A 25,543-nucleotide genomic window follows, 5' to 3' on the forward strand; every position below is an offset into this window, starting at 1 on the left:
ACAAGCAGTTTTTATTAATCAGAACTTCTGATAGCTAAATTTTAAACTAAAATTGATTATCATAACATAGGGGCCGTCTTTAATGGAATTTCCCCACAATGGTCACCTTGTAAGCAAGGACATTGAAGTGATCTCTGAAATTATTACTTAAACAGTTTTGTACCTTAAAGATCAATTTTGAGGAATGAATTTATATTGAGAAAACCGGTAACCGATAATAATGTCACAACCAGCTGCACTGGCATTTGTAATGAGCCCTGTTTGCTGTTTTGTTGGTGACACGGTTAATTAGATCGTTTCACTGCTGCTGTAACGAGAGCTGCACCTTTTCCACTGCCATCTTCAGAAAGCATGAAAGTCACGTCGCAGTTGGGAGCCAGATCCTTTACTGTCTCCTGCATGATGGTGGAAAAACTGAAAGATAAGTAAATAATTGTGAGTAAAACTTAAACTTCCTCACAAACAAGTATCAACAGGGTAAAAGGTGGAGTGCATTGAAATTCTAGTGTGAGCTTTTTTAATGTGATCAGGTTTAAAAACTTTCAAAAACTAGAACGTACACCTATGGAGGTTATGTAACCAATCTTAAATACTTTACATGACACAACAGATTTCCACAGCTGCATCTTTCTGTGCTGTACAAAACAAATATAAATGACTGGTAACAGTGAATCATTTCTCTAATTTATTCGCTCAGCAGAAAAAGCTCTGTTTAATATAAACCAATGTTTCATCTTTATAAATATAATAAATCAATAATTATATTTGCTGCAATCAAATTGGCTATTATATTTTAATGGATAAATTCACCCTCTTCTAAGGAGTTCTTCAAGACCACTGAGACTGAATGAAAATCAGTAGAACTGTAAATGGCTAAAAATGTGGAGAAAAAAAAACTTAAAATGCTGGAAAAAACTCGTTAGACCAGACAGCATTTGTGGGTCAAATAAGATGGTTGTGGAGAGGATGTTTCCTCTGCTGGGGCTATCCATCTCTAAATGGCTCTTTGTGCCCCAAAGTTGAGGAGCGACCTTTTAGAACAGATTTCTCTCAGATGACAAACTAACAGGTAAGAAAAGTGTTAAAAGTGAAAAGTGATGTTGAAAAGAAGCTGCTAAAAAAGCCCTTTTACCTCTTCCCTTCCCACCACCCAGGGATCTAAATAAACCTTTCAGGAGTAGCAGCAATTCACCTGCATTTCCTTGGTACCCATGATGTTTTCGACTCTTCATGCAGAAAGAAAAATCAAATTAGGTGGTGGTTTTCCAGAACACTTCGTCTCAGTTCATGAGGGTAGCCCCCAGCTTTCCACTTCCCTGTCACTTTATCCTTCTTCCCTACTCCCACTGTGATCTCCCTTTCCTTGGCCCTCCGTTCCAAAGGATCTCAACGTTAGCTTGAGAAACTGCACCTCATCTCCTTTGGGAATCTATAATGATCTCATCATTTTCCAGATAACTAGTTCTGATACAGTACAAGGTTTTCCACCGGTAACAAGAGCAGAATTTTCCCTTCTCCTCAGTTTCAGCCTGACCTGCTGCATCAGTCTAGCATTGTTTCTATTTACTGCTGTGCTCTGCTCCCCCTGCAGCCCAGCTATCTTCCTCAGTTCATAATCCTGCAGAGAGAATTACTGCGATAACAGGTGTTCAACATCTTCTCTCAGATGACAAACTAACAGGTAAGAAAAGTGTTAAAAGTAAAAAGTGCTGTTCTAAGAAAAGAAGAAAAAGGAGCAGGTGCAGGCCAATTGGCCCCTTAATGATCCACCATTAAATATGGCTGATGTAATCCTGGCTTCTACAGTACTTTCCCACACTCTCCCCACACTCAGGTGCTTCAGTGCTCTTGCGTGTTTTCCAAATGCTGACAGAATTGTCAAGCTAAGGTACCGGTGACCCCTGTTTCCATCCAGGGGGTCAGGGTGGATGTGGTGGAGGATGACAAATACCTGGGGATACGAATTGACAATAAACTGGACTGGTCAAAGGACACCGGGGCTGTCTACAAGAAGGGTCAGAGCCATCTCTATTTCCTGAGGAGACTGAGGTCCTTTAACATCTGCCAGACGATGCTGAGGACGTTCTACAAGTCTGTGGTGGCCAGTGCTATCATGTTTGCTGTTGTGTGCTGGGGCAGCAGGCTGAGGGTAGCAGACACCAATAGAATCAACAAACTTATTCGTAAGGCCAGTGATGTTGTGGGGATGGAACTGGACTCTCTGACTGTGGTGTCTGAAAAGAGGATGCTGTCTAAGTTGCATGCCATCTTGGACAATGTCTCCTATCCACTACATAATGTACTGGTTGGGTACAGGAGTACATTCAGCCAGAGACTCATTCCACCGAGATGCAACACAGAGCATCATAGGAAGTCATTCCTGCCTGTGGCCATCAAACTTTACAACTCCTCCCTTGGAGGGTCAGACACCCTGAGCCAATAGGCTGGTCCTGGACTTATCTCTTGGCATAATTTACATATTATTATTTAACTATTTATGGTTTTATTGCTATTTATTATTTATGGTGCAACTGTAACGAAAACCAATTTCCCCCAGGATCAATAAAGTATGACTATGACTATGACTATGACACAATATGATATCGTTGTAGTTCAAATGTCTATCAATTTTCACCCTGAATTCAATAATTCCATCTCCATAACAGTCTTGGTACAGAATTCCAAAGTTTCATGTTCTCCTGAGAGAAAGAAAATCCTCTTTATTAAATGAGAAACCCGTTATTCTGAAAGAATGCACTCTTGTTCTAGATATTCCTACTAAGGGAAACGCCCACTCAGAATTCACCCTTTCATCCCTATCAGAAGTTGTCCATCTGGATAATATTCCAATAACAATTACTCCAGTGGCAATCCTAGAGGTATTCCGCTGGCTACGTTCTGCCTGTATATTTTCCAGCGAGTGAAGTCTCAGACTTCAGGTGCTTCAGTGCTCTTGCATGTTTTCCAAATGCTGACAAAATTGTCGAGCTAAGAATCCAAGACGAGGATGATGTAGCTGACCATCACTGCAGTTTCAAGCATCCTAAAAGCTGGCTGAAAGGACCCAATGGGATTGAAGTTTGAACTTACCTCCACTTTCAGATATTATTGTCAATGAAATGATTTCCCAGTTAACATACATTTTGACTGACCTTAAATATTCTGCTCATGACTTCTATATCTGAAATGGTATTGTCTTCATTGTTTTCTAATTCTTGATTATTAATATGTATTTCAAATCGTTCTGCATCCGCTCTTGAAAACATGAGCCATACCTTGCATGGCTACTTCTAATTGAAATCATAGACATTCCAAACATTTGTACTGTTTCCCAAACTCCAAAGTGATGGAAGGGGAACTTCCCTCTATTTCCAAATTCCCTATTTATTCCTCTCCCATTTCCAGATGATTATCCATTATTTATTATTCATATAATTAAGAAGTTCAATATTGCATATGTTTCCAGTAGACCAGACACTTGCACCTCATTGTAACTTAGATCCTTCGTGTACAAGAAGAGAAACTGATATGATAGTTATCAATAGATCAATTTGGGCTAAGCTTATTGCTGCTATGGATATGCTTCTAAGCACTGTCAGGTACTTAAGCATTTGAAACAGAATGGTTGGTGCCAGAAATTTAACCACTTGCTAACTCAGTTAACATGGATGGGACAACAAGAAGGATGCGATTGCACTGGAGTGGATGAAGAGAAGATCATTGACCTTTTCATCGCCAGAGCAAAGAGCTGAAAAGTTTATTGCAGACTCCATCCATCCTGGCAGTCACTTATTCACCAAATTGCCATCAGGGAGATGTACAAGTTCATCATTACCAGGATCACACGTCATCCCTGAAACTTCTTTCCTGTAGCTATCAAGGTTCTCAACAAAACTTGTTCGGGTGTAATACCCTAATTATTCCTGCACATCATCCGTTAAATGGTCTTTCCTCCTTGTTCTGTTGATAATTATTTAATCTGTTCATATGTTCACATTTATTTAAGTTTGATTATTGACGTTTATGTACTGCTAATTGTTGACTGCTCATGGCTGTTTACGCTATTATCCTGCAAATCGTTGGTTCCTATTGTGTGATCTGTTGTGGTATGTCCTGTGTTTTATGCTTGTCTCTGAACTGCAATCAATTCTGGCACATTGCACATTCTGGCAATGTAGTGATTCCGATTCTGATTTACCAGGATGTGGTGGAAGGAGAAAAGATTGAGTGAGGCTGAGGTGGGACTTGATTGCAGTATATAGAATTATTAGTGACATTTCCCCGTCGTGGAGACATCCAAGACCGGAGGACATGAGTTTATATTTTTTAATTTTACTTATAGATGTAGCATGGTTGTAGCTCTTTCCAGTCCCACGAGACCACACTGCCAGTTACACCTTTGTGATCAATTAACCTACTAACCAGTACGTCTTTGGAACGTGGGAGGAAACCAGAGCACCCGGAAGAAACCCATGTAGTCACAGGGAGAACATACAAACTCTTTACACAACCCCGGAATTGAACTCTAGCTGTAGTAGTGTTACACTGACTGCTACACTACCGTGCTGCCCTATGGTGAAGAGCAAGCGGGTTAGAGGTAATCTGAGGAACATAATTTTCACCAAGAGGGTGGATGTAATCTAGAGTGCACTGTGGTGGAAGCAGCTACCCTCAGACTATTTGAATCGTATCTCGGCAATCACTTGAACCATCGTGGCACCCAAGGCTGTGGACCAAGTTCTGGTAAATGCAATAAGGTACTTGACGATTGGCACTGACACGGTGGGCAGAAGAGCTTGTTTCTGTGCCCTGTGCTTCTGTCACTCCATACATAACGAAATGCTTCTCAATCTTGCTCGCTTTGTCACTCAGTTGCAGGCCGTGTGCATTCATTTAAGATGAGCTTGCGGACAACAAGGGCACCTCCCCATTCCAGCTGTCCAGGCACAATGCTCTAGGGAACGCTCAGGGTCACAGCAGAGGCTCTTCTGAATCAACAGAAGATGAAATGGAAGATGGGCAAATGGAAACCTATACCAGTTTGTCTTTCTTCCAGTAATAAATGGCGGTCAGTGGGCAAGCCATCACAAGGTCTGTCCCAGTACTGATATAATGGTACTAAACCCTGGGGGAAGTGCAGAGAGGGCAGCTGGAGAACTTCATCGGGTTGTGCTCCACCCAGAGACACATTTCGGGCCCTCCATATTGTCCTATAATTTTAAACAAAATATTGTTCTACGTGTGTTCTTTGATGCAGCATTACACTCTGCTGCACAAAGCTGTTGCTTGATTTTACCTGATCTGAATGACTTCTTGTAACAATGGGACCGGTCATTCACTTACTGTGGATGAAGCTTGTAGAGAGTTCCATCAACGCCGACGGTGATCTCCAGGTGGTCCAAGCCCCGGTTCTCCCTTATTTTGTCAACGACCGCAGCCGTCCCTGCGCCACAGAGCTGGGCAGCTCTCTTAGAAACAACACTACACACCTCCTTCACGATGATACTGTCGTCACAAGTGCTGTCGAGGCCGAGGTTCTGGAGGATTGAACGGACCTGGAGCAGAGCCAGGCGGTCACTGTGTTCAGATTATTTAAAAGAAAAATTGCCTGCTTAGTAACAGTAATCAGAGCCCAAGCGTAATCATTAAATGAATCATTTGGAGATGTCTGAGGACATAAAATGCTTTAAATACATGTAGTATCTAATTTACTTTATTGAATAAAAAGTAAGCACGCTGTGAAAATGTCAAAAGCTTAAGAGAAGCTGCTTATTGGCTTCTTTTCATACCTCTCTATCTGGGACATGTAGCTGGTTTCAAAAATGCCAGCGGTCTTCAGTACAGGTGAAACAAAACCTCTGAATAGAAGTCCATGCTTTGTGAAGTTTATCAATATGTTGCGCACAATCTCCCCCAAATACATTCCACTGATCATTTTCTCGTATCTGGTGAAAGAGAGGGAGGTAATGCAGTAACTGTTTTGTTATAAAAGAAACCTTATTTCCAAATCTTCTGGCCTAGGAATCTCTTCAGGGGCTTGTGAGGCTGCGGAGGAGATTTACCAAGTTGGGGGAAATGCGTAGTGTTGAGAGCAAACAGGGAATTAAGAGAGGAGCCTGAAATCATGAAGTGCTTTGATTTAGACAGAGAGAAACAGTTTCCACTAACTGAAGAGCCAGTCACCATGAAGAAGGTCTTCGTATGAAGCAAGACAAGAAGAAACATTGTAAGCAAGTAAATGTTATAAACATTATTAAACCAATACAAATGTTGGCGAGGCGAGGCCACTTATGGAACTTGTCACGTCAATGTAGAAAAGGACATGATTGGACTGGGGAGAGTACAGGGGAGATTCACCACAGTGTCACCTGGATGGAGTGTGTCAGAGGCTTAGTTGATTGAGTAGGTGGGGTCTGCATTCCTTGGAGTGAAGAAAGCTAGCAGAGTTGTCCTAGTTTACGTTGGGCATAGACAGGACAGACCTCCCCATTGCAGAGGGCATAGATTTAAGCTGTAAGAGGTTTAGAGGGGCCTTCAGCAAGAACTTTCTCCCCTCAGCATGTGGTTAAAGCTTAGAATGCTCTGCCTGAAAGGCTGGGGTGGTGGAAGCAAAAATTCTCACAATTTTAAGGAGTATCTATACGAGCACTTGAATTATCAACGCACAGAGAAGACAACAGTCGAAGTGCTGGTAAGTGGGATTAGTATAGGAAGGCCGACATGGACACGATGGGCTGAAAGGCATATTTCAGTGCTTGTAATGATTTGGGTTGTGCTGCCTTCATGGTTAGTGGTAACCGTGTCATTGTTAATCTTCAAAATAAATTTGATACATTATTGAAGGAGACATAAAGGCAGATGTATTGAGGGAAACTGGAGAGTGTTGGAAAGCTGAACTTGTTCGACAGCTCTTACAAAACAATCTCCACTTGCATTTAATGATTCTGAATTCGATGCATTGTATTACTGTCGGGCAGACTGAGCTTCACTAAAAAGCAGCATGACGACATAGTCTCCAGCAAACAGAGCTCAAAGTGAACCTGCCATGATTAGGACAACAATTCAGAAAGCTTCTGGGAGAGGAGAGCAGAAAACAGACATGAAAACTCCTGTTACCTAGTCAACAGGAGATTAATGCAAGCATAATCATCACAATTCACACTGTCAAAAAGTATACAAAAATGTGGCATTTGTTATATTAAATATTAACTTACTTCTGTTTCCCGGGATTTAATGAGTTGATATCTACAAGCCTGTCAAAGGTTGTCCGGATATCATCTAAGCATCCATTGTCACCAAATGCTCCCCACTCTGTGTTGATGCACATCCTGCCTTCAACTCCGTCCACTATTTCGATGTTCTTCATTTCCTCCATGTAGCAGGCATTGGTGCCAGTTCCTGTGGTACGACAGGTAAACACAAGAGGTTGGAAACACAGATTCAAAATTCTCCTCTCCTCTCTCTCTGTCACTCCTCCATCCAGTTTTCCCAGTGGATGCACCATCCACTGTAATATCAGGACAGGAGACTGGCATCTTCGGGGACTGTGCATCAGCAGAAAGAAAACTAGCAGTCATGAAATAGAACCAATCACCAAAATGTAAAAGAGTTTCCTATCTTCACGTCCAAAAGGCTTGGTTCTTGAGATATCCTAATCTGTGCAAATAGTTCCCTTCACACCACGGGGATTATGGGCCTAATTTTTACCCTCTTGCCTCATGATTTAACCATTAGAAAAATGGACTGTTTTGGTAAATATATAATGCAATCGTTCCAAGATCATAATACTCTTTATGTTATGATACACACCCAACCATGCCAGCTTCTGGAATTTTGACATTCTAACTCTCTGGAGTATGGATAGCTGCTGTGTCCCCTTTAAGGATTCAGGAATATCCTGCTAATTGGCTGCCATGTTTTGGTGCCAGGATTTAAATATTTAAAAAGCACCCAGACAGAGGTTCAGTGCTCAGTCATGAGCTCAACATAGGTTATTGTCTAGCGTTTTGTTCAGTGCTCAGTTCTCATTTGTCTCGTGCCGTGTCTCGATCCTGGCCTCGGACATTCCAGCACTTGGGTCCTTAACATCCTCGCCAAGGTCCCTCGTCACTCTTTGAGCTGCCGTGCCTTCAGCAACCATTCAATTACTGCTGGGTTTTCTTCCAATGAACCAAGACAATATTGCATAATGCATGTTGGAGTTCCCTTTGACAGGACAGTTCCACTGGTACTGAACTCCTTTCTGTTGGGCATATATTCCATACCCTCTTTTAAACTTTCTTAATATCACTGATACAAAAGTCTTACAAGGCTTGATGAGCTAGATAACAGGAAGGATGTTTTCCCTGGCTAAGAATTCTGGAACCAGAAGTCACAATCACAGAGTAATGGGTAGGTTGTTTAAGGTCTCAATGATGATAGATTTCTTCATTTAGACACGATGATTCTTTGGATTTTTTAATCCTGATGGCCTCTGGGGGAGTCAGTTCAGTTACTGAGTTTATTTAAAGCAGGATTAACAGATTTCTAAAAATTAAGGGAATCAAAACATGGGGATAGTTCAGATAAGTAGCACTGATCAGCCATGCATATAACGAACTGTGAACCAAGCATATTCCTGCTCCTGATTATCACTGATGTCAGGTCTCCCTCAGCTCGACCTGAGAAAGAGAAATAGGGTTAACGTATCCGGTTGAAGATTCTTTGTCGGAACTGCGCTAGAGAAGATTTATGGGGATGTTGCCGGATCTGAATTGAGTTATAGAGGGAAGTTGAACAAGTTGGGACTTTAGTCATTGGAGCACCAGAGAATGACAGGTTGGTAAAAGTATAAGGGCATAGACAGTAGATGCAATGAGTTGCCAGAGGAAGCCATTGGGGCAGGTACGTTAACAATATTTAAAAGGTAATTGGACAGGTACATGGACAGGAAAGATCTAGATTAGATTAGATTAGATTCAACTTTATTGTCATTGTGCCGAGAACAGATACAAAGCCAATGAAATGCAGTTAGCATCTAACCAGAAATGCAAAGAATAGTGTTATTTACAAAACAATTGTGAATAAAAAGTGCTACAGCACATAAATATAAAAGCACTGAGACAGTACAATATGGATGCAATACTGCTTAGCGCTGTGATGTGAGGTTCAGCAGGGTCACAGCCTCAGGGAAGAAGATCTTCCTGTGCCTGCTGGTGCGGGAGCAGAGACTCCCGTAGCGCCGGCTCCCGTAGCGCCGACCGGATGGGAGGAGAGCAAAAAGTCCATGGTTAGGGTGAGATGCATCCTTGATAATGCTTTTCGCCCTGCCCAGGCAACATTTATGGTAGATGTTCTCAATGGTGGGCAACTGGGTGCCGATAATACGCTGGGCAATTTTCACCACACACTAGAGTGCTTTGCGGTCCGATACAGGACAATTGCCATACCACACTGAGTTGCAGTTGGTGAATATGCTCTCAATGGTACAGTGGTAAAAGTCCATCAGTATCCTGGGACAGAGGTGAGCTTTCTTCATGCTCCACAGGAAATAAAGACGCTGTTGTGCCTTTTTGATCAGGATGGAGGAGTTCAGGGACCAGGTGAGATCGTTGGAAATATGAACACCAAGGAATTTGAAGCTTGATACACGCTCCACTACAGCTCCGTTGATGGGACGCGAGTGTGGCTCCTAGCATGCCAGAAGTCCACAATGATCTCCTTGGTCGTCTGGGTGTTAACGGCCAGGTTGTTGTCGGCACGCCACAGGGCCAGGTGCTGGACCTCGTCCCTGTAGGCTATCTCGTCATCCCCTCTGATCAGGCCAACCACCGTGGTGTCATCTGTGAACTTGATTATGGAATTAGAACCATGTACAGGAACGCAGTCATAGGTGAAAAGAGAGTACAGAAGAGGGCTCAGCACACTGCCTTGAGGCACACCGGTGTTCAGGGTGAGAGTGGAGGAGGAGAGGTTGTCTAACTTAACTGATTGGGGTCTGTTAGTCAGAAAGTCCAAGGTCCATTTGCGGAGGGATGAGCTGATACCAAGCTGGCGAAGTTTGGCGATCAGCTTGGAGAGGATCACAGTATTGAATGCTGAACTAAAGTCAATGAACAGCATTCTGATGTAAGGGATATGGGCCAAAGGATTCTGTGACACCAAAACTGAAGCTCCATCAACCCTGGGTCAAAGGCATTAATGTCCTCATGATCCATCATTTCCCCTAAGTCATGAGGCCTTGGTTCATCAGCTTAATTCCCCATACATATAGTCTCTGAGGGGCCAATCGCCAGTACATAGAATTTGAGGTTACACAAATGCATCTCCCCATACTTCCATTTGCTCTCCTGATCTCCTAATCAGCATGAAGCCCTGTGAGGGCCACATCATGAGATATAATGTTTCAGTGTTTAGATGCAATGAACCATTATTCCTCAAATCCTTAAACCCCTCTCTCAAATTTCAAGGGACTTCCATTGTGGGCCAAAGGGCCTGTTCCTGGGCTGTACTGAAACCTACACCGAGCGGTTTCTGGTGCCTTTGTCCTCCTGGTGGGCAATGCTGTGGGTGTAGCCAATGGCACACTGCTGAAATCACACTGCTTCAGTGCGGAGAGAAATTCATGTCTGGACATTGCCTGAGTGGTGTCCTGCTTCCTCAGTGGTGCATTGTTGAAAATGCACACCAAACAACATTCCATTTCTGGAAACGTCCATCACAGGAACTTGTTGACATTGGTGTGATTCCATCACATTGTAACGTGTGCTTTGCCATTGGCTGGGAGTCAGAGAATGAGCCTCTCACTGCAGGATAGCTGCTCCTGACCTGCTGCAGTCACTACAATATTTTTGTGCTGGTCCAGCCAAGATCCGGAATGTTAACAATGGGGATCTGGTCATGCCAGTGCAAAGGGAAGTGGTTGGATGTTGTCATGTTAGAGATGGTTATTTCCTGGGACCTGCCACTCATGCCTGAATGTTGAGCAGGTTTTGCAACAGGCCTGGTTTCTGATGGGTTGCAGATTGAATCATTAGCAAAGATCTCCATTTTTGAATTTGTAATGAAAGAACACAATGAGAAAACCATAACACAACAACAGGGTAACAGGAAGAGATTACATTGTTAGATGTCTTGGTCAATGTCTCCCATCCACTACATAATGTACTGGTTGGGCACAGGAGTACATTCAGCCAGAGACTCATTCCACCGAGATGCAGCACAGAGCGTCATAGGAAGTCATTCCTGCCTGTGGCCATCAAACTTTACAACTCCTCCCTTGGAGGGTCAGACACCCTGAGCTGATAGGCTGGTCCTGGACTTATTTCATAATTTACTGGCATAATTTACGTATTACTATTTAACTATTTATGGTCTATTACTATTTATTATTTATGGTGCAACTGTAACAAAAACCAATTTGCCCTGGGATCAATAAAGTATGACTATGACTATGAGAAGTTCCAAACTGTAGCCACAGCAACAGTTGTGACCATTGTTGGATCATTGGTTTGGTGCTGGAATCTCCAAGTGTACATAACATTTGTTATGTATATAAGATCATAAGACATAGGAGCAGAAATAGGCATTCAAACCATCGAGTCTGCTCTGCCAATCAGTCACAGCTGATTTACACTCAGTAGCCACTTTATTAGGTACCACCTGTACATAATAAAGAGGCCACTGAATGTATGTTTGTGGTATTCTGCTGTGGTAGCCCATCCACTTCAAAGTTCAACTGCACATCACGTTGTAACGTTGGTTATTTGAGCTATCATCTTCCCGTCAGCTTGAACCAGTCTGGCCATTCTCCTCTGACCTCTCTCATGAACAACAGTTTTCACCCACTGAATTACCACTCACTGTATTTTTTTTTGTACCATTCTCTGTAAATGCTAGAGACTGTTGCGTGTGAAAAACCCAGGAAATCAGCAGTTTCTGAGGTTCTCAAATCACTCCTTCTGGCACCAACAATCAGTCCATGGTCAAAGTCACTTTCATCACATTTCTTCCCCATTCTGATGTTTGGTCTGAACAACAACTGAACTTCTTGACCATGTCTGCTTGCTTTTATGTATTGAGTTGTTGCCACTTTGATTGGCTGATTAGATAGTTCCATTAATGAGCAGGAGTACCGGTGTACCTCATAAAGTGGCCACTGAGTGTGTTTTTCCTTTCAATCCCATTCTCTCTCCAGAGGAGATGGAAAGCCCAGGAAATTCATTGCCTATGAGTCAAAAATCTTAAGAAGTGGTGCAGTGCATGTGGTGAATGCAATTTCAGCCAGGGTTTGGATCTGAATATATCATCGGGAAGTTTACATAAAAACCAATGCTGTTTTTGATATGAGATTTATAGTTTTAGCTGCAGGAGGATAAGAGGGGCAGAACAATGGCAAGTTGAAGGTCATGGTGATGTGCATTGGGAGGACTAATAAGGGTAGGATATATGCAATGAATGGTGGGGCCCTGTGGATTATTGAGAAAAGAGCACCCTGATGTACAAGGCCAAAGACCTTGAAGGTGGCATCACAGGTAGATAAGGTGGTGAAGATGGGGTAGAAAACATAAAACCATGAAGATTATGGGATCGATTTATAAAACATCAGCAGAATGACTGTGTGTACCCTGTTACGAGAATACACATAAAATTAAGATGTTTGCTGGCCTGGGCTAGCATCAGTGGCATCAGCAGTTGGTCTGCCACCTGCCCTCAGGGGAAGGAGAGATAAGGAACAATGGAGCAGCGTCTGGAGATGTGTAATGGAGGGATGTGGGAGGAAGAGCTGTCTGGAGCGGCTCCCCCCCTTTGAACCCTGAACTGTTTGAAGTGATGGACAGGCGATACCCCAGCAGGGGGATAAAAAGGGACAGGTTCGCTAAGACAGACACACACGCCACCCGAGGTAACGAGACCCTGGAAGCGGTACGCTTCTCACGAGTGGGTGAGAAGTGCCAGACAACGACAAGGGTGGAAAGGTACGATCAGCGGGAACCCGGTGTGTGTCCGCCCTTGCCTGGGTGCCGGGTTCACTGCAGAGGATCGACCGCATCTGGAGGAGGGGTCACAGTCGGTGACCTCAGGTGACATCACCAAGGACCTGCCCAAATGCTGTTTGTGAGCCATCTCGCTGGTCTGTGAGTGAAGCTGTTCTGAATGATGAGTTGTTCCTATTCTATGTCTCTCTTCCCCACCTTGTCCATCGCCATGGCAACGATTACTGCGAACTGAACTACTAAACTGGACTGAACTTTGAGTCATTTTGAAATTGGTCATTTACCCCTAGACAACGATAGAGCTTGATTGATGCTGTTATCTTAATTCTGTGCACATGTGTGTTTATCATCACTGAACTGTTGCATTTATTATCCTTTCGATTACTGTGTTGCTTGTTTCTTTAATAAAACTTTCTTAGTTCTAGTACTCCAGACTCCAACTGAGTGATCCATTTCTGCTGGTTTGGCAACCCAGTTACGGGGTACGTAACATAAGTGGGGTTCTCGTCCGCGATTTTGAACGCTAAATTTGGGACGGAGTAAATTGATTGGGTTAAAATTCCCGAAAGAAAGAAAAGACAAACAGCAGAAATGGAGGTTGAGGAATTTATAAAGGCGCCGACCTTGGAGGCATTAGAGGATGCCAGGAAATCGGAATTGATAGCTGTGGCCAAACGGGTGAATCTTGCTAAGGTGAAGTCGACAATGAGGAGAGAGGAGATACACAGAGCTATTGTAGAGCACTATGTATCTAAAGGTGTGTTTCCCCAAGGTGAGCTGGGGGTGGTGTCTATTGAAAAACCTGCTGGAGACGCGGTACAGGTACAGCTTGAAAAACTGAGACTCGAGCACGAGTTCCGGGTACGGCAGTTAGAAAGGCAGGAGAAAGAGAGAGAGTTAGAAAGGCGGGAGAGAGAGAAAGAGGTAGAAAGGCAAGAGAGAGAAAGACAGTTGGAGAGAGAAGAGAGAGAGAGGGACAGACAGTTGGAGAGAGAAGAGAGAGAGAGGGACAGACAGGTGGAGAGAGAGGAGAAACAGAGGGAAAGGGAATTTGAGCTGGAGAGGTTAAAGATAAGGGCCGAGCAGGGGCTCGTGCCGAACCAAGGTGGAGGGTTCCGGGCGACCCAGGAGGTTAGGCTGGTTCCCCCATTTGACGATACCGATGTGGATCGGTACTTTCTCCACTTCGAAAAGGTGGCTATAAGTCAGGAATGGCCGAGGGATAAGTGGGTTGTCTTACTTCAGAGTGTACTGAAAGGGAAGGCCCAACAAGCTTACTCCGCTTTATCCGCGGAAGATGCCCAGAAGTATGAGGTGGTGAAGGAGGCCATCCTCAGGATTTATGAGTTGGTCCCGGAGGCATACCGGCAGAGGTTCCGGAATGCGAGGAAGCGGTGGGACCGCACGTATTTGGAGTTTGCTCGCGAGATGCAAACATATTGTGAGCGTTGGTGCGCCTCGAAGGGGGTAGAGGGGGATTATGACAGACTGCTGCAGCTGATTCTGATTGAGCAGTTTAAAGGTTGTGTCCCTGAGGGTATGAGACCCTACCTCGATGAGAAAGAGGCAGCCACGTTAGCCGCAACTGCTAAGTTGGCGGATGAGTATGCGTTGACGCATAAAATGAAGTTTGCCCTGAGTAAAGGCTACCAGAAGGGTAGTCAGGACGGAGGGGAGAGTCCGCCGGAAAAGTCAGAAAGTAAGCCGGGGACTAGTGAAAAGGATAAGGTAGACCGGGAGCAGTCTGGTAGGAAGTCTCCTGGGGTCGTCTGTTATAATTGTGGGAAAGTCGGACACTTTGCGTCCAGGTGCTTTGCCCCAAGGAAGGAGACGGGGAAAGGAAAAGCGGAAATTTTGAATGGCTGTATCGAGCTGTTAAGCGAACCGCTAGGGAAGGACAGGTCTGAAAAAGTCCAGGAAGGGCGCGAGAGGTTTATCTCGGCCGGACTGGTGTCAGTGAAGGAGAGGTTAAAACCAGTTCCAGTGCGGATCTGGAGAGACACGGGAGCGTGTCAGTCATTGATATTGAAGAGTGTATTAGAGTTTAGCTCAGAGACCCAGACTGGGGAGGTAGAGGTCAAAGGTGTTGGGGAAGGGACAGAGTCAGTCCCTTTGCACCAGATACATTTACAGAGCAACCTGGTCTCTGGACTAGTCACGATTGGGGTGAGGTCCGAATTACCGATGAAAGACGTGGAAGTCTTGCTCGGTAATGACATCGCCGGAGGAATCGTGTTCCCAGTCGTGAGATTGACGGGTCAGCCTGCCAGCATGGAGGCCCCGCCCGCGATGGTGAATTTGGCTGAAACATTTCTGCCAACCTTGTATGAGACAGGGTGTAGTGAGATAAGAGGTAGTGAGGGAGCTGGGACGGACGTAGCAGTAGCCAGGAAAGAATTTGTGCAGACGCAGGAGCGAGACGAGGGGCTGATGGTTTTGGCCGAGACCGCTCTCTCTGACACAGCCTTGACAAGGGAACTAGTAGGCTATTGTGCGGATGAGGAAGTGCTAAGGAAGAAAGGGAAATCAAGGACAGTATCCGCAGATGAGGAGTGGGGGGTGGTGCAAAAGAGTTATGGGGATGAGGTTTTTAACATGGCCCACGAGGTACCCCCCGGTGGACATTTTGCGGTGCTGGAGGAAACAGTTGGTGGAATCATGAAAGAGAGTTACCGGCTGCCCAGGGGGAAAAATGTTATTGATCATGACCGACGCGAACTGAGACGGTCACCGGCTTTTGATATGCTAACAAACCTAGTCGGTGTTAGCGTGGAAATCAATGAAGCTAGGGGCCCCTTGATAAGAGGAAAAAACCATTTTGAAAAGATTAGGATGGGATCGGTCAGATGGGAGAAGGCTATTGTTTTGGCCAGGTCTACTGATAAGGTCTCTCCCTTAATCCCCGAAGGAGTAATTAAACGACTCGCACCCATGTGTTTGATTGTCCCGAGGAAATGCAAAGAACTGGGACGTTGGGCGATTGTGGTTACAATAGGGCAGCCAAGTAAACAACACCCATATTTTTTGAGTAATTCAGTGACTAAAGGGCTGATGAACACAGAGGTGTGTATTGGCAATTTAACACGGCTGTCTGAAGCCAGCTTGATAGTGAACCTTGGAAAAAAAAATGAATTCGGCCACACGAATGTCACTTACCTGGGAATTGTGGTGACACAGGGGCAGCTGGCAGTGATGCAAGCTACAGTGCAGGCTATCGCTGACCTCCCAACCCCGACAGACAAGAGGGCCCTCAGAAGGCTTTTGGAGATGGTGGGGTACTGCAGGAAGTTTTGCAATAACTCTGCGGTCAATACCCGTCCCCCTCCTACTAAGCCCTTGCGAGAGAAAATTGAGTCGGAATGGGACGACCCTTGTTGTTGTGGTCCGGGACAAAACCAAATGAGAGGTTACATTGGTCGCAATTCATCAGTGTTTTTGGCCACTATGAAGTTTGCTGAGTTGGAGCCGGGTCTAAGGGATTATTAATAACACGTGTAAAAGGAACAGAAAATGTGATGACTGTCTGTCAAGGTGTTGACAGCTTCAAATTCTCTGTATTAGCTAAATAACTGTTAAAGATGTATATTGTGTATGTATCAGATAATGTAGTCATGTTTGTAATTTTTACCTCCCGGTAAAAATCCTTAAAGGGGGGAAGTGTTACGAGAATACACATAAAATTAAGATGTTTGCTGGCCTGGGCTAGCATCAGTGGCATCAGCAGTTGGTCTGCCACCTGCCCTCAGGGGAAGGAGAGATAAGGAACAATGGAACAGCGTCTGGAGATGTGTAATGGAGGGATGTGGGAGGAAGAGCTGTCTGGAGCGGCTCCCCCCCTTTGAACCCTGAACTGTTTGAAGTGATGGACAGGCGATACCCCAGCAGGGGGATAAAAAGGGACAGGTTCGCTAAGACAGACACACACGCCACCCGAGGTAACGAGACCCTGGAAGCGGTGCGCTTCTCACGAGTGGGTGAGAAGTATCAGACAACGACAAGGGTGGAAAGGTACGATCAGCGGGAACCCGGTGTGTGTCCGCCCTTGCCTGGGTGCCGGGTTCACTGCAGAGGATCGACCGCATCTGGAGGAGGGGTCACAGTCGGTGACCTCAGGTGACATCACCAAGGACCCGCCCAAATGCTGTTTGTGAGCCATCTCGCTGGTCTGTGAGCCATCCCGCTGGTCTGTGAGTGAAGCTGTGCTGAATGATGAGTTGTTCCTATTCTGTGTCTCTCTTCCCCACGTTGTCCACCGCCATGGCAACGATTACTGCGAACTGAACTACTAAACTGGACTGAACTTTGAGTCATTTTGAAATTGGTCATTTACCCCTAGACAACGATAGAGCTTGATTGATGCTGTTATCTTAATTCTGTGCACATGTGTGTTTATCATCACTGAACTGTTGCATTTATTATCCTTTCGATTACTGTGTTGCTTGTTTCTTTAATAAAACTTTCTTAGTTCTAGTACTCCAGACTCCAACTGAGTGATCCATTTCTGCTGGTTTGGCAACCCAGTTACGGGGTACGTAACAACCCTAAGTTATCATATTATAGAATGCACTGGAGAGGGTGCAGAGGAGATTCACCAGGAGGTTCCAATTTTGAGACAAGGCTGGATAAGCCAGGTCTGTTTTCCTTAGACAGGAGAAGACAGAAGGGGGACTTGACAGATATCTACAAAATTATGAGGGGCATTGATAGTTAGATAAAATGAATCTTTTCCCCAAAGCAGAGGTATCTAAAGCCATTAGGCACAGGATTGGGACAAGCAGCAAGAGGTTCAGAGGGGCTTTGAGGGGGGGATTTTCTCATCCAGAGTGTGGGATCAATATGGAACATGCCCCCTGACTGGGTGGCAGAGGCAGGTACAGTCACAATAGTTCAACCACCAAGGTGTGGAAGGGTTTGGACTAAAAGCTGGTGGATGGGATTGCTTAGATATCTGAATGATGGCTGGCAGTGACATGGTGGTCTGAAAGAAACAAAGTCAAATAAATCATACCTGCAATCAGTCCAACTTCACAATTACGGTTCTCAAAAGCACAGGTCATCATGGTCCCGACTGTGTCATTCAGAAGTGCCACGATATCCAGACTCAGCTCCTGGAAGCAGCATAACAACAATATAAAAAAGGACTAAAAGTTTTCCTATTTACAATGCAAGAGGAGGGAGAAAGGGAAACACAAAATATGGAAGTTCTCACTGAACTGGATGACATCAATTTGAATCATAGAATTATATGGCATAGAAACAGGGCTTCATCCATGCCAACAAAGTTGCCTACCTGAGCTAGTTCCATCTGCCCGTGTTTGGTCCATATTCCTCAAAACGTTTCTTACCTAATCCTATCTAAATGTCTTGTGAACATTGTAATTGTATCCACTTCTACCACTTCCTCCACTGGCTCATTCCATATATTCAACACCACCTGGGTGGAAAATGTCGCCCCTCAGGTCCCTCTCTCAATTTAAACCTCTGGGTTTAGACTCCCCTGCCCGAGGAAAAAATGGCCATTCACTTTATCCAGGCCCCTCATGATTTTATATACTTTTGTATACTTTTCAGTCTCTCCTTATAACTCAAACCCTCTAGTCCAGCTAGTAACAGCTCTGTGAATCTTTTCTGCACTCCTTCCAAGTAAATGACACCCTTCCTGGAGTTACACAACCAGGACTATACACAATACTCCAAGTAGGGTCTCACCAACATCTAGTCCAGTTGTAACTTAACATTTCAGCTCTTGTACTCAATGTCTTGACTGTTGAAGGGAAGCATGCCAAATGCCTTCTTTACCATCCTGTCTACCTGTCATGGTCCAGTCCATGAAGTCCGTATTCCGGTTCACGGTCCGGTCCATCGACCCTTGCTCCAGGTTTTCCTGTCTACCCTGTTTCTGTTCTTGTTGAGCTCTAATTGAGGCAGCTGATGCTCGTTGGAGTTGGCTGCATAAATACCTTCAGAGACCAGGGCGTGGCTGCTGGATTGTTCTTGTCCTTGTATCCCTTCCTCTGCCTTCTGTTTCCTTGCCTGAAGCCCTGCCTTGTCTTGCCGGTAACTCTCACCTCGCCTGAAGTTCTCGTCTCACCTTGCTTTGCCAGAAGCCTTGCCTTGTCTTGCCGGTAACTCTCGCCTCACCTGAAGTTCTCATCTCGCCTTGCATTGCCTGAAGCCTTGCCTTGTCTTGCTGGTAACTTTCCCCTCGTCTCGCCTGCAGTCTTGTCCTGGAGCCACCCTGTACCTAGCTCCCTTCCTGTCCCTTGCCTCCGCCCAGGTAAGCCAGGCTGTCTTGCCGTTACCTGCGGTTGGTTCTGTCCCTTCCTGTCCCATGCCTCCAATGGGTGGTGATCCGCACCCTGCCCAGGAGGAGCCTGCCTAGCCTCAAGCCTGAAGACTCCAGCCTCCTGCCTCCTGCCAAGTCTCGCCTCAAGTCTGTAGCCTCTAGCCTCAAGCCTGAAGATCCCTGCCTCCTGCCTTCTGCCAAGCCTCGTCTCTGGCCTCTAGCCTCAAGCCTGAAGATTCCTGCCTCCTGCCAAGCCTCGTCTCTAGCCTCTAGCCTGAAGACTCCAGCCTCCTGCCTCCTACCAAGCCTCGCCTCAAGTCTCTAGCCTCAAGACTCCAGCCTCTTGCCTAGCCTCAAGCCTGAAGACTCCAGCCTCCTGCCAAGCCTCACCTCAAGTCTCTAGCCTTTAGCCTCCTGCCAAGCCTCACCTCAAGCCTCTAGCCTCTAGCCTCAAGCCTGAAGACCCCAGCCTCCTGCCTCCTGCCAAGCCTCGTCTCTAGCCTCTAGCCTCAAGCCTGAAGACTCCAGCCTCCTGCCTCCTGCCAAGCCTCATCTCTAGCCTCTAGCCTCAAGCCTGAAGACTCCAGTCTCCTGCCTCCTGCCAAGCCTCGCCTCTAGCCTCTAGCCTCAAGCCTGAAGACTCCAGCCTCCTGCCTCCTGCCAAGCCTCGCCTCTAGCCTCAAGCCTGAAGACTCCAGCCTCATCCTGCCTGCCTGCTAAGCCTTGTCCTTGCCTAGTTCTGGGGTCCGAGCCAGAGGCAAGACCCAGGTACTGGGTCCTTGTCCAGTCTCTGGCTCGGGGTCCAAGCTCGGGCTCCTAGCTCTCTTGTCCAGTCCTGTTCCGGGTTCCCGGTTTTCATGTCCATGTCCTTGCTCTCACCCTCTATCCTAGTCCTGTCCCTAGTACTTCAGCGTCTGTGTCTTGCACTTGGGTCCGTTCCCAGCCACCTCCTTATGACACTACCAGTGTTGCCACTTTTAAGGAACTATGTATCCATACCCCTCGGTCTCTCTGTTCTATAAAACTTTCCAGGACCCTGCCACTTACTGCACAAATCCTGCCCTGGAGAGTATTATAGGCACTCAACTCTCAAGCCCTAACTTGCTCAATCTATCCTCATAAAACTTCTTCCTGATGAAGGGTCTCAGCCCAAACTTCTTTGATGCTGACTGACCTTCTGAGTTACCAATGCCTTGGGAAAGCAGCCAATATAATCAAGGACCCCTCCCACCCTGGGCATCCCCTCTTCTTTCACCTTCCATTAAGCAGGCAATACAAAAGTTTCAGAACACTTACCACCAGGAGAACTTTGATCCCACTGTTACAAGACCTTGAATGGACGTAGATGATAAAGATGAACTCTTAATCTCTCAATCTACCTCATCATGGCCGTTGCATTTTATTTGTCTACCTACAATGTACTTTCTCTGTAACTATAACACTATATTCTGCATTTTGCTTCTTTTTTTTTAGATCTTGTTTATACCTTAATTAGGGTAGCAGGGTGGAGAAATGTCTCTAGCAAAGGAGGTGTAAGGTGCTCCTTCTTTCCATTAGCCTACAGGTCCTCCTTGGGCAAGGTGTAGCACCAGATTGGCACCCACCTTCTCCCCCCCACCAAAAAAAACAGGATCCAGTGAAGCCATGGGAGCAGGTGGTGGATGGTCGGTCGAGCAGCCAATGCATAGCACAAGTCCTGGTTAAGCGACCACTGACGCCAGGCAGACAACCTCTGAAACGTATTGATAGTGGCTCATATCACCCCTCTTGTAAAGACACTGCCCAGACGAAGACAATAGCAAACCACTTCTGTAGAAAAATTTGCCAAATACAGTCATGGTCATAGATAGACTATGATTGCCTATGTCATACGACACAGCACATAACAAACGTACTAAACGATAACTTAATTACCTCTGTACAGATTGATCTGTCTGGACATCATACAAACAAAAGCTTTTCTCTGCGTTTGATACGTGTGATCAATAACAAAACAAGTACTAATTTGCACACAGGATAGAGCAGGAAGTCAGATTTGAACCTGGGCCATTGGAGCTTTGAGGCAGTGGTTCTACTCATTTTATCACTGTGCTGCCCCTCAGAACCTCAGGAAAACAAAAGTTGGGATAAAGAAATAGAGTTGCTTAACGTCTAGTATAATCCAAGCAATAGAAACAATGACAGATTTATGGTATTGTCAATTACAAACACAAGAATTTCCACAAGACCCTTGCTCAGACTGAAACGTCGCCTGTACTCTTTTCCATAGACACTGCCAGACCTGCGGGGTTCCTCCAGCATTCTGTGTGTGTTGCTTTATGGTTAAAGAGAGTTGGATGACATTGAAGCCTAGAGGACTTCAGAACAATATAGACAGAAGGTGAAAATTGGAGAAACATGACAACATTGGTTAAGGAAACAATTAGAGCTATTAGCAAGGATGAAACATGAGAAAGTTTGACAAATGGGCTGAACTGAGGAACAGAAAAGCAACAACACTGATGGTAGTGTAATGTGGCTGGAAGTCTCTGACAAGTGGTGTGCAAACAGACCGTACTGCGATGTCTGCTCTTTGTGATACGTATAGATAACTGGAATGAAAATGAGGATGGGTGGGTTAGCAGCTTCAAAGGTGATACAAAGATTGCTGGCATTATGGATAATGTAGGGGTTCACCAAAGGATGCAGAGTAGATCAGTTGTAGATACAAGCAGAGAAATGGCAGATGGAGTTTCATTTGGCCGAACATGAGATGCTTCAAATTGGGAGATCAGATGGAGTTTCATTTGGCCGAACATGAGATGCTTCAAATTGGGAGATCAAATAGAAAAGGAAAGCACAGACTTAACCATAGGACCCTTAATAGCATTGATATACAGGGAGATCTTGGGTTCCAAGTCCATAACTCTAGAAAATGGCAGTACAAGTTGATAAGGTGGCAAAGATGGCATATGGCAGGCTTGCCTTTATTAGTCCAGGCACTCAGTCAAGAGTCAGGAGGTTACGATGCAGCTTTAGAAAGCTCATTTTAGGCCACATCTGGAATATTGCATTCAAAACTGGATGCCTGTATTAGGAAGGATGTGGAGGTTTTGGAGAGGGACCAGAAGATGTTTAACAGGATGCTGCATGGATGTGGGCAAGGTGTGGGTTGTTTTCTGTGGAGCAGCAGAGGGTGAGAGGAGGTCTGATAGAAGTTAATAAAATTATGAGGAGCATAGATAGATAGGCAACCAGTATCTTTTTCCTAGGATTGAAATACCAGAGGCCATGAGAAGGGAAAGTTCAAAGGAGGTGTGCAGGGCAAATCTACAAAGAATAGTGGCTGCCTGGAATGTGCTGACCGGTGTGGTGGGGAGGCGAATACAATAGAAGTGTTTAAGAGGCACTTAAAGGGCACATGAATGGTTGGGGGTGGGGCGGGATATGCACTTCGTGCAGGCAAAAGGGATTAGTTCAATTTGGCTTTATGAGTTTAAATAGTTCAACATTACATCATGGATGAAAGGGCCTGTCCCTGTGCTGTATTGTTCTATGTTCTATAAATTCTCCAGACTAGGTGGAAGCGTTTTTGATTAGGGCAAAAACAACAGGCTGTTAAGTGAAACAAGAACCTATGAGTTTGGATAAATTATAATCAATAGGAATAAACTCATTGTTTGGAAAAATGGGAGTAATCTTATTGACAAATGAAGGACTGAAGGAGATTGACCGTATCAATTCTTCTGGTGGAAAACCCAGGTCTAGGGGCATACCTCAGGGGAAGGGGATATTTCTTTCTACAGAGAACTGAGTCTTCTGGAATCCTCTACTTCAGGGGCAGTCCTTGAATACATTCAAAACAATGACCAGTGGTTTCTTGATTTGGTGATCAGGCAGGAAAATAAACAAGGTGAGGAACAGCCATGAAAAAATGAATGAAATATCGGCTCAATGGGTCATACAACCTGCTCCTGCTTCCCTTGCTTATGTTGTTAAAATCGTAGCAAGGATTTTTTCATTCATACTCACTCCTTGTCTTTTAATGGCTTCTTTTAGTAGAGCAACAACATCATCTCCTTCGACATCAGTGGCCTTAAAGCCTTTGGTCCAGTTAACAAGAAAGCCCTAAAACCATAAAACATCCACTTATCACAAATCTGAGAATAATTGCAGTTAAAATACTTGGCAGGGTAAAGTAAAAATTATTTTGTACCACTTTGGACAAACAACCCAATTTGCAGACTGAGAGTTAAATCTCAGCATCGTATTTCCACAGTGAGTCGTGCTCAGTGCAGGGCAGTTGTCTGTAAAGTCTGGGTGGTGACATCACAGAGGAACGCCAGGATGGAGGATCCAGTCAGATTCTTCTAATTACTCTTAGACAGGAAAAGATGTCAAAGGTCAGGATGATTATTTCAGCTTGTTAATATAAGGTGAGATGAATAAACCCAACAAATTTTTTAAAAAAGTCATCTCAACATCAACAGTTGCAAAAATGGCCCAAAATGTCCACCTGTCCATTTTCGCAGCTTATCTTCCACTGGCAACAGTGGATCTTCAGATGGGAATTTCCTTAGTCGAGTCAGTAGCAACCTCACCAGCAAGGCCCTGTATAGTGAAGGACCTTCCCGAGATACTGGTGGGCCACCGAGGAGGGAGGAGGGAGGAGGTGAGACAAATAATCCCCAACCACAGAATGTTGACCACTGATTGACAGCTTGTAAAGCCATGCATCCAGGATTATCTGACTGTCAATATTTTTAACATACATCAGTATCTTTGATAGCCAGAAGCAGAAATAAGGAAGCAAGAAAAATAAGCAGAAAATGTAAGGTTCAAAATTAAATGTTCTGTGCTTGAGGAGCGTAATTGTGTGCATATGGAACTGGTTAAGGGGTAGAAAGCAGAGAGCAGAGTATTTGTTTATTTCATGAAGCAGGAGTGGCCCCCAGGTCCACTGCATGGTAAGTAGTCTGGATTAATGTGTACAAGATCTCATTTCAATGTTCACAGACACACAAAACATTGAGAACAGACTTTCAAGAGGACCTGGAACAATGAAATTGGGAGACACATGGCAGAGGAAAGTCAACATAAAGTTTGCAGCAATTTAGTTTTGTGTGACTAGATAGCAGAAATCAGGAGATGCTGTATAAACTGGCTCTCATAATGAGGAGATCTTTATATAGGACATCTTTTTAGGAGATTTTATTCGGTAAACCTTGGAGGTTGCAGAATGACCTTACTAGGGAGCCTCAGCATTATAAATAAAGGTAGAGCACACAAAGGCAATTTTACTTGTCATAGATTAGGCCACAGTTGGATTATCCAAAATAACACTGTGGATTTTTACAGGATTTAAAAGAAGGCAGATAAAATTGACAACAATGGATCAGTCATGAGGATCTCCAGTTACGTTCAGAGACAAGAATTTGTTTGGGGACATTTCACAGAGATCTTGAAATCAGTTTGATAGAAGTGGGCAGGAAAATTTATTGCAGATACTACCCACCCAGCAAATTGTCTTTTCCAAATCTCTGTAGGGCTATTAAAACAAAAATAATAACACCATATCAAAGTTTCTACCTCCAGGCGGTTAATCTGATCAACCATTCTAGTTAGCCCTTCCCCACCCCTTCTATCTATTAACCTATCACTGCACTGTAAACACTTCAAACCACTTTTTATACATTGTAAATACATGCTGGTATTTATGCACATTTTACTTCATATCAGTACCTTAACTTCTAAATTTATCTTCTATTATAATTCCTTGAGGCCCTCCACTGGTCAGGGTTGACTATGAATGTTGCGTCCCAGCTGTCTGTGTGATACACAGGCCAGGCAGTCCAATATGGAGAGCGAGCTGTTTCCCATGTAGCTCCTCCTCTCCTCACAGCTGATCAATCCAAAGGAACAGCAGAAACTAATACAGTTCGGTACCAGTGGCATTGCAGGAGTTGCCAGTCAGCATTGAACTCAACTTGGACTGCCTTAGGGACTCCAGCTCAGGACTTTTCCTCAGGGTTTACTCCCAACGCCTTCCCCATGAGTGGGTACAGCTGCAAGGCAGTGGAGGTTTGAGATCAGAGTTTTCCTTCTCCTGGATGAACGCCAACCACGGCAGATGAGCCCCATCTGCCCGGTAACCCACCTTTGCCTCTTGTCAGTAGAAACAATTCCGCAGGGCTTAGGAGCTAAGCCACATGTGAATGCCAGGAGGTGGACTTGGTTGTCAGAGGCTATTTGAGACATATACCATTGAGAGCATTTAATAGGTAGTGGGAGCTTATCGCCACTA

The 25,543-nt window shown here is 44.8% G+C and overlaps 1 protein-coding gene across 1 annotated transcript in view; it reads right to left on the minus strand.

Moving 5' to 3' along the window:
• Window positions 1-284: 284 nt before the first annotated feature.
• The window catches only part of LOC134358887 (hexokinase HKDC1-like), a 112,933-nt gene continuing 87,674 nt past the window's right edge, over window positions 285-25,543 (minus strand). Inside the window, exons 13-18 of the mRNA XM_063071496.1 lie at window positions 23,272-23,367; window positions 17,983-18,082; window positions 7,215-7,398; window positions 5,790-5,945; window positions 5,344-5,577; window positions 285-414 (exon numbers count right to left, since the gene is read on the minus strand). Of these exons, the coding sequence (XP_062927566.1) occupies window positions 285-414; window positions 5,344-5,577; window positions 5,790-5,945; window positions 7,215-7,398; window positions 17,983-18,082; window positions 23,272-23,367 (900 nt within the window). The remainder of the gene's footprint in view (window positions 415-5,343; window positions 5,578-5,789; window positions 5,946-7,214; window positions 7,399-17,982; window positions 18,083-23,271; window positions 23,368-25,543) is intronic.

Source organism: Mobula hypostoma, chromosome 19 (assembly GCF_963921235.1).
Source record: "Mobula hypostoma chromosome 19, sMobHyp1.1, whole genome shotgun sequence".
Lineage (NCBI taxonomy): Eukaryota > Metazoa > Chordata > Chondrichthyes > Myliobatiformes > Myliobatidae > Mobula > Mobula hypostoma.